Below are 9,989 nucleotides of genomic sequence, written 5' to 3'. Positions count from 1 at the left end.
ACAACCCCTTCTACTTCCTGAGCGCCGCGGCCGCCGGGCCCGACCCGGGGGTGGCCACCGGCGTCACCACCGCTGCTCCCGTCGCGGGCCTGGGACCCCGGGCCCCGCAAGGGCAGGGATCCGTCCGCTCAACCCCAGTGACCAGAGTGGGATCGGCCGCTCCTTCGCGAACCCCGAGCGAGACCGGGCGGCAAGCAGGTGAGTAGCGCGTCGGGAAGGTTGGGCGGAGCGAAGGGGTCTTAAGTGGCTCGCTGGTGGGGAGAGAGGGCACGCGTTTTACATCTGGAACTGGTGTTTCTCCACGTTCGTCAGCTGTCTTCTGCCCAGGCCTCAAATTCCCAAAGTGTGGCGCGAAGCTGCACAGTTTGTTCTTCCTTTAGACCTGGCTCTCCGAATTGATTCCTTATTCCACGTGTAAGGACGTCTTTGCTCCTGAAACCGTGCCCTTGATCTCCACGACGTGGAGAGAGCCAAAGCTTAATTGTCAGATGGCAAACCCGTTTTGACGGCTGGTGGCGGTTGGAGGGTGCCGGTAGTGCTGGAAAAAATCCAGACGTGGATTTATTATGCATGACAGGATATATGATATATAATCTTTTCTATAATGTGTAATTTATATAATTATATATTACCTATATGAAGAACATGGGGCTGACGGATATAAAAGATTTACATAAATATAAGTGGAGTTATGAACCTTTGGGACCTGGCTGAATGATCTTGTATATTGTCTGTTTACTTCTCTATGGGAATTAGAATGTTTTGCGTTAGTTACGCGGTTTAGTTTATTATCTAGACTTTTTGTTTACTTTATTCAGCCACAGATACAAGGGACAAAAACTAGTTTTCCTGAATTTGATCCCGCTCAGAATTTGAGATGTCAGATTGATAATCATTGGATTTATTACATAGAAAGCAAGACAAAGTGAATAGGGGGTAAAATGAGGAACACAGGTATTTACTTTCGAGTAATCGTCTATACTTAACCTTGGTTTTTACAAAAGTTTAATTTGGGGGCGCCTGGGTGGCCCAGTCAGTTAGCTTCCAACTCGATCTCAGCCTGAATTCAATCCCCCCAACCCCTCTTTGGGATCAGCCTTGGGTATGAAGCCTACTTTAAAAAAAAAAAAAAAAGTTTAATTTTCTGACCTAGGCTTGTGATCACCTGGATTCTCATTTGAGTCCCTAGTGAAATGTATTGAGTACCTTAAATAATTAAATTTATCTGTGAAATCATTTTTTAAACATTAAGAGGATGAAAGCAAACTTTTAAACTGTTCAGTAAATAGTGGAATAGAGTTGCTGTAAAAACATGTACTATATTCATGTAGGCAATACCAATAATTGTCGTAAGGTTTTAATTAGCAAGTTGTACCTTGACTTTATGTTCTCTGATTTATTACCTAGCTTGGGTTCCAAGGCCTATGTGAAATCAGTAGTTTTACTAACTTTTTTTTTTTTTTTTTTAATTTACAGGCAGAGAGTATGTTATTCCATCCTTGGCCCACAGATTTATGGCAGAAATGGTGGATTTCTTTATTCTGTTCTTTATAAAAGCAACGATTGTCTTAAGTATTATGCACCTCAGTGGAATAAAGTAAGTTAAGGCTATTTGCAGAAAGGTTTTAATGTCTACTGCATAGAGATCTTGTTTTCTGAGGTTCTGTTCACACCTGCAAGTGACTAAATGGACAGTCTGTGTGCCAGTGTCATGGATTCTCTAATAGGGAAATCTCTTTGTCGTATTTTTTTCTTGGTAGTTTTAAGAAATAACTACAAAAGAGAGAAAAACATTTAATAAATTCTGAAAGATCTGGGACTCTCACCTATTAAAAGTTAGGTAAAGGTTTTGATTTTTTCTTTCTTTTTTTTTTTTAATTCAGCTGTTGGGCCAGGCACTAATTTCCCTCTTACTATCCTGTTCAGAGTAAAGACAAAGGCATAAAGAGCTTTTGGTAAATCAACTGTTGATTATAAGTTAGATGGCATTTCCAAATGGGATTGCATATTATACTATCAGGCATGTCCCACGTGAACACAGTGGGCCATCTATTTGAGTAACCTCCTCTCCTATTAATGAGCATATAGCACTTATCACTTGCTAAGCACTTTATACATGCTAAGTAAGCAGGTAGAAATAATATGGATTCTTTAATCTTAAAACCACTATGAGATGTAGAGTTTAATACCCTCGTTTTTATGTATTGAAGTTTGGGTTTGTAAGAAGTTAAGCCCAGGATTTATCATTGCAAAGGTAAGAAGTGATAGTGTCAAGATGCAAACCCTTGTGGTCATGTTTTAGAGCCCTTGCTGGGAACCTGAGTGTTACTGAGATTCCTCCCTGTCCCTCCCAGGGACACATCCAGTCAGGTACCAGCTCCCTTCTTTTCAGGCTCTTGAAGAGCCTTCAACTCAGACAATTTCCTCTTGACTGACAGACGGTGCTTCATCATCACTGCTTCTCCCTAGTCTAGTTATTGTCATCGCTTTTCTAGATCATAGCAAAAGTCTTCTAACTGGTACCTTAGTCCCCCAACTCCTGTTTTATCTCAATCCAGTCTCTGATACAAACCAAAGAGATCATAAATTCTGATTCTTCCCCTCTCCACCTTAAAACCTTTCTTACTGCCATCAGGATAAAGTCTAGTCTTCATATGGCTTAACAGATGCTCTCATTTTTTAATCACTTGTTTTATACTTAATATTTGAGCCATACCCAAGTGCTTACAGCTTCCATCACAGTCTCATTCAAAGGCTCTCTCTCTCTGGCTAGTCCCTCTCTCTGAAACTTCCCCCTTCTTAGTCTGGCTAACTTCTCTTCATCCTCCAGATCTCAGCTCAAATGTCATTTCTGGGAAGGCTTCACTCACCGTGGTAAATGTTCTTGGTATGCGTTTCCATACTGCCCTATGGGTCTACGTAATAGCCCTCATCCCACTTTATTCTTACCTACTTAATTGTTCTGCTTTGTCTAGTAGGTAAGAATCTCCGTGAAAGCAGAGACCAAGTTGAGTTCCCTCACCATTATGTCCCCAGGGCTAGTACAGTGCCTGCTCACAATAGTGCTGTTTATTTGTCGAACAGACTAATGAATGTTTTGTGAAACTAAACGGGTGGAAACCTAAGATTAGTTTAGAATTTCAGTTCAAGTTTGTGACTTACACTAATGGAAAAAATATCAGTGCAGTTGTGCTGGTGACTAAGTCTTTATAACCCCAAACTGTTATTTTATGCAGGGATATCTCTAAGTTTGCTATGCATTATATAATAGAAGAAATAGATGAAGACACATCAATGGAAGACTTGCAGAAAATGATGATTGTGGCTCTTATATACAGATTATTAGTTTGTTTCTATGAGGTAAGCTACTGACTCAGCAAATATTAACATTTAACAATCTTTTTTTTTTTTTATTTTTTTAACGTTTATTTATTATTGAGAGACAGAGAGACACAGAGCATGAGCAGGGGAGGGGCAGAGAGGGGGAGACACAGAATCCGAAATAGACTCCAGGCTCCGAGCTCAGCACAGAGCCCAACACGGGGCTCGAACTCACAAACTGCGAGATCATAACCTGAACCGAAGTCAGTCTCCCAACCAACTGAGCCACCCAGGTGCCCCTAACAATCTAATTTAAATTATCACCCCGATACAAAAAGAAATGGGAATTTACAATTATTCATATTTTTGTCAAATGTCTCTGTTTAAAAATGTTTTCCAAATGTTCTCGAATGTAGATAAAAAAATACGTGGGGCACCTTGGGTGGCTCAGTTGGTTAAGCGTCCGACTTCGGCTCAGGCCATGATCTCACGGTCTGTGAGTTCAAGCCCCACATCGGGCTCTGTGCTGACAGCTCAGAGACTGGAGTCTGCTTTGGATTCTGTGTCTCCCTGTCTCTCTGCCCCTCCCCTGCTCACACTCTGTCTCTTGTCTCTCTCAAAAATAAATAAACATCAAAAAAATAAAAAGATAAAAAAATACAGCTCCCTGAGTGGACACGTTTTACAATTTCTTTGTAACATATTTCAGTCTTGTGGTCCAAAAATATACTTGTAAATTGGTTGTGGAACTTGAAATGTATTTTTCCATAGAAACAACTTGCTAAAAAAAAAAGGGTGGGGGGGGCTACAGAGAAATCTTACAGTACACATGTTGTGGCATGGAGGGGTTGAGAGACCAGTAGAAATGCATTACAAGGGTAACCTCGGAGTATTCTAGGAAATTCTTTCAACGTGAAAATTGTTTTAAAGGAATAAGATGACAGAAAAACTTAACCTTTGAAACTGGTAGCGTTGAGCTAGTAAATTAAAATATCCTTCTTTCCTTAGATAATCTGCATTTGGGGAGCAGGCGGAGCCACCCCCGGGAAGTTCCTGCTGGGGCTTCGAGTTGTGACGTGTGATACCTCAGTGCTTATTGCACCGAGTCGGGTTTTAGTGATTCCTTCCTCAAATGTTAGCATTACAACGTAAGTTCTTCTCTTAGCTTAATTTACTTATGAAAATAACAAATTGTGAGCCTAGTATCCGATATTCGTAAGTTCCACCATTCGATACAGTATTTTTAGCATTTTTAGTTGGTAATTTTTCTTCATGGCGTGTAACACACATTGTTAGATTTAAAATGGAAAACAATTGTTATATGATTATAGACCACTCTTCAGTGTACAATTTCAAGATAGTCATTTTATGAACTATCAGCCACCATAATGAGAGGGTCTGGGTGGTGGTGGTCTGTGTATCAGTGCTCTGTATCTAGTTTGATTATTCTCTAATAAATCTGTGGTTATCGGGCCAGTTACTGATCCGCCTTTAGCCTCTATCGGTAATCCTGTCCATCCCGTCCTGAACAGGCAGCAGGAGTTTGGACAGAGATGCACGCGTGCATCCAGCTCCTGCTCTAAGTGACAGCGTGTAACTCTTGGTAGTACTCACGGCTAGCTGTTGGTGTCTGTCTCTGTGAGGAGGTTCAAACAGTGCTAACGCAAGTTCTAGAGAGTTAGTTAAGGGGCTGTCAGTTGAGCAAAACAGGATACTGGCCGGAATTGCTGCCCAAGGGACTCAGAACTGGGTTGTTAGATAAAGAAATATGAGAGACTCTGGAAGCCTTGATTTTGCTAATATCTCCAAAATTTCCTTACAGTTTTGTGATTATAATCCTGGTTGCTACTTTTAATGAGTCAATAATGGCTGCTTATTGAGCACCTCTTCTGTAACAGGCATTGTTAAAAACACTGAATAGGTATTAACTAATAAGACAGGTACCATAGGTACTGTTATCCCCTTTTTACAGAAATGAAACACAAGTGACTGATAAAAACAATTTAGTCTGGATTCAGAGCCCACACCCTCAGCCACTGTGCTTTTTCTATAGCCTTTCAGAAATCTAGCACTAGTAGGATAAGTTTCCACTCTGAGCTGTCGTTGAAAGCTTTTTTTTTTTTTAAGCTTTCTTTAATCACAGCATCCCACAAAGAAAGAATACCCAGTAATTTAAAATGTGAGTGCTTCATAGAAGGTGGAAAATGGGACTGCATTTTGTATATTAGTTTAGAAGGAACTAAACACAAATGACTGTAGAAAAGGTAAGTAAAGGGAATAGATATTTGTCTACAAAATATCAGAGAAAATACTGTAACCTTTAGTTCACCTTCTACAAGACGTGTTTATTACTGCTTTTCATGTGACAGTTCTGAATCTTTTTATGTTGATGATGTCTTTAGAACAAGCCCAGGTGGTCTTACTAGAGTATAATGCTACTTGAAAGTAACTCATATCAAAGATAAAAAACTGTCAGGACTTTGTATGTTTTAAGTATGTATTTTGAACTTGATAGGATACTATTAATCTCCGCGTGGTTGGTATATAATTTGTCTGATTTTTTTGCCTTAATTTTTTAGGTCCACTATACGAGCTTTGATCAAGAACTTTTCTATTGCTTCTTTTTTCCCTGCTTTCATCACACTGCTGTTTTTTCAGCATAATCGAACAGCCTATGACATTGTAGCAGGAACCATTGTGGTAAAGAGAAATGGGGTCAGATGATGCCCCAAAAGAGCCCTGAATTCCATACTCTCTGGAATGATGACAAGACTAAATTATGTATCAAGGCCATCAGTATCCCTGGGTTACACTACTAATTGATGATTTAGAAATTAAAGCAGTCGCTCCAGTGTGATGCAGGTGACTATTCTGAAAGTATTGATATTACTTGAATGCCAAAGAACTTTTCCAGAAGAAAAATCTGTTAAATTTAAATGTTAAAAATTTTTAGATTGAAAAGAAGGCAAGTGATTTTATAATCAACAATGGACAATATATACTTTCTTAAGATCTAAGGCATTAGAATTTGCTGAAAGCATTTTCAGCTCTGACATCTCCAGATGAAACTTAAAAAATTTTGGTTTATCCCAGAATGATGGAAAAGTCCAGTTGTGTTTTGTAAACACATTAACTCCTATTTTAGTCAACACTTCTTGGGGCAATTGTTGTCTTTGCTTTTGGGGAGGGGGGTGGGGACACAAATTTGATAACCCGCTTATCTCCCACTCTGGGAGGAAGTGAGTCAGCTGCAAGAGAGAGGGGCAAAGGAGGCAGGCCTAGGTTCCCTTACTGACGTTCTCAGATCTGTACTGCAATGCACTGTGGGAATGATGCCACTTTACAAGTATCGTTACTGTTCTAACATGTATTTGGGGCAAGTTTTGCATGATGATGAAAAAGTATTAAGTCATATTGCTGTATTACTGATTTTTTTAAAGAAAAGGTAAGTTAGTGGTTGCTTTTGGTGGGGGGAGGGGGGTCCTAAATTTTCACCATAAATTAAAATTACAATTCATGTGCAAGTGTTTTTAGTGCCCTAAATCAAACTATGTGGGGGGAAATTATTCGTCAAATTGTTGCATATTTACTGTAAAACAACATTCCCAGTATGTGTGCAGCATGAAGAAAGTGTTAGTGCTTTTCAGTGTTCTAATAGAACTTCTGTTTCTATAAGGATATTTACACACTAGGTAGTTTCCTTTTATATTTTATATAGTTCTAGGACTTTTGAAACCTCAAGGAGTTAAATAATCATAGTATTTCATGGTAAAATACTAGGTAGCCTATTAAATATTAGCAATTTTCCCATTATGAACTATTCTAAAACAAGGACAGGTATTTCCAGACATTTTTCTAAGTTCTTTGGGCCAAAACCTCACTTTGGGTCTGCCAGGGATGGTGTCTTGAAGGAAATGTTAAGTAACAGTTTGTATATTGCCATTTTAATTTATTCTTCTACTGAGGCAAAGCTTAGTGTTTTAAGTATGTGTGCATGTTTTGTTAGATGGCCCTGTTAGCTGTGTTGAGAGAATACCTGAAAAAGTTTTATTTCTTAGGCGTTTTCTCCAACCCTGGTACTATTTTCCCAAAAAACACTAACCTCTGTTGGACACTTCATAATTAGATTGCTTAAAAGATCTTGACTTTTTTTTTTGTCTTTAATAGCAAATGAAAGGTATATTATCACTTTATCAGTTTTTAAAGTGGGTTTTTCCTTTAAAACTGAAAGTATTCACATTTGATGTCTATAGAAACCTTAACAGTGTCCTTATTAATACCTTTTTATCATAAAATTTCATAAGCCATGTTTTTCAAAATAATTTTACATTAAATTCAACACCACAGAAAGCCTGTCCGTTAAGTGCGTCCAGGTACTCGACAAATCATTCACTTGTTGCCCCTGGGAAGATATTTAGCTTGACGGCCCTTCAGGGTAAGTGTTACCCAAACGTACCACTCAGTAGTGTACTACATTAGCATTGGTGGATACACTATTTTTGCCACTGATGGGGGAGATCCAGTTGCAATGTCCTTCAGCCATGTAGCTCTGGAGGAGATCTTTATAATTTCCTCTCAGAAAATTGGAAGGTTCACCGTCTAGGCTATTTTAATGCATACAAACAAAAGCAAGTCACATCACCCAGTTTAACTTCTTAAAAATTGCATATTTTCTATATCTGAGTTATTCAGAATCCTATCTATGTAGGTTCATTTAGGTCCATCTTAGGGTTCAAGTTACATAACCCGATAAAATAAAAGTATTCCTGCTTTGCCTTTACAACAAATTGCAAGGCTGTTTGTATTTCTGAATGCACTTAGGAAAAGATATTTGATGCCCAGATCATTGGGAAAAAAATGACAAAAAATGGGGAAGGAAGAGTTCTTTTCTCTTCGGGTTGTGGTGGGGGGGAGGGGGGTGGGAAGCCTCCCATCTTTTCAAAAACACTTTTCTATTTGATGTATTTCATTTATAGAAAATTTCTGCATCAGAGTATAATTCTCATGCCGAAGCTCTAGCCTAAAAAGGCAAAAAGATAGTTGTTTTCAAAGAATGTTTACAAACATTATTCATCACTTTTACAAGATAAGTAATAAGGGAACAAAAATCAAAAGTAAGCAGAGTAAAAGAACACTATTGCAGTGAAAGTGCCCTAATGAAAACCACAGAATAGGCAGTTAACTCAGGCATCTAGAAAAATCTCAGTACCTACTAAAAGTAGCTAGAGTGGTGGTGCGCCGTAAGAGAAGTCTGACTTGAGTGTTCACGCGGGCCGAGGTGAGGAAACCCGAGGATGACAAGCCTCACTCTTTTTGACTCATCTGTGACCATAAAACTAAAGCCAACACTTTTTTGGATAGAAAGCCTTCAAAGTATCGCCCAGCTGATACCTGTGTAGCACTGGTTCAGAAGTGACTTAAACATTTACCTTCCGATTTTACCCAGATATTTAGGATTTAAAAAAAAATGGTTGAGGGCCCCTTTGTCTAAATGATAAAATTAAGGCTTTCGTGTCCATCGTTTCAAATGACAGGAAAAGTGGTTTTTAGCTGCATTAAAAGGATTTGTTCCCTTATGGGACTTGGTTGGGTGTTTTACTTATGCGTGTTTCCAGCAAAGGAAGACAAAAAAGGGAGTTTACTTGCTACTCGGGAGGAGGGCTTTCTGAGAGGAGGGGTAGGACGTTTTCATTCTACACTTACCCTGTTCAAAGCTGTGGTTCCTTTGGAGGAATATGCCAACAGCAGTGTTCGTAAAACCTGACCAGTGTCATTTCACGTACTTGCCGTTGCCCGGCCTCCATCCCAGAGGCCAGAATCTTTTACAAGAAGTGCTTGCCTGGGTGACGTTCCTCCTCTCCAGCTGTGTGTCTATTTTCTTGCAGTTCCTTATAGTAGGACTTGACCCACAAACAGTATCTGATGGCCTGCCTATAAGTAAAATTCAGCATTCTATTTTTAATAATTTGTATGCCACCGATTTGTATTCTTTGTCTCAATAAATACTTGATCACCGATGCTTTCGTTTTTGACTGTTAATTTGAGATTTGCTCTAGAATTTCCTGCTCACGGAGACCTTGCTCAGCTTTTCCAGCGTTCTCTGCCTTCAGGAGAATGGCAGTCAGCTAGAGTGCTTTCAGAAAGACAGATCTAGCAACAAGCCATCCGCCATCCACCCTTAGGGGTTGTACAGTCCTGTAGCAAAAGTCACTCCAAAGTTCCCCAGAGATGACTAAGCTTAATGTTAAGCCAGTCCTGTCCTTTCCTTAAAGTGGTTAACCGTCCCGCATTATACAAGATACTAAGAACGCATTTTACAAAGAACTTCCAAAGAACCGGAAGTTCAAAGTCTCATAGGTGGTGAACGACCGCGCTGGGCAATTTAAACCTAGTTCTGATCTTACAAGCATTTCCTGTTGTAACACATCTAGAGGAGGACAGGATACAAAACCGGTCCCCAAGAAGAACAAAGCTGAGAAACCTAAATGGAGCTAAAACGGCCTGGTCTGAGCTCTGTAGACCGTGTTGATCTGAGCCCAGGCGCACACTACACATTGTGGAACTACAGGGAACTTTTAAAGCAAGCTTTACGAGCTGCCCCGTGTTATTCGTAAATTCAGCTGGTGTGTGTCACTAGACCCAGTACACGGCCATTTCCTCAACCTGAC

At 39.7% G+C, this 9,989-nt stretch overlaps 1 protein-coding gene across 1 annotated transcript in view; it reads left to right on the top strand.

The window, feature by feature from the left end:
* Positions 1-9,338, top strand: part of FAM8A1 (family with sequence similarity 8 member A1) — a 9,972-nt gene extending 634 nt beyond the window's left edge. The window contains exons 1-5 of the mRNA XM_045497300.1: positions 1-198; positions 1,477-1,597; positions 3,237-3,360; positions 4,330-4,469; positions 5,901-9,338. The exon at positions 1-198 is cut by the window's left edge and continues 634 nt beyond it. Of these exons, the coding sequence (XP_045353256.1) occupies positions 1-198; positions 1,477-1,597; positions 3,237-3,360; positions 4,330-4,469; positions 5,901-6,045 (728 nt within the window). The 3' untranslated portion in view covers positions 6,046-9,338. The remainder of the gene's footprint in view (positions 199-1,476; positions 1,598-3,236; positions 3,361-4,329; positions 4,470-5,900) is intronic.
* The last annotated feature ends 651 nt before the right edge of the window (positions 9,339-9,989 follow it).

Source organism: Leopardus geoffroyi, chromosome B2 (genome assembly GCF_018350155.1).
Source record: "Leopardus geoffroyi isolate Oge1 chromosome B2, O.geoffroyi_Oge1_pat1.0, whole genome shotgun sequence".
Classification (NCBI taxonomy): Eukaryota; Metazoa; Chordata; class Mammalia; order Carnivora; family Felidae; genus Leopardus; species Leopardus geoffroyi.
Note: the sequence above shows the minus strand (reverse complement) of the source record. Positions and strands in the feature narration are given on the sequence as shown.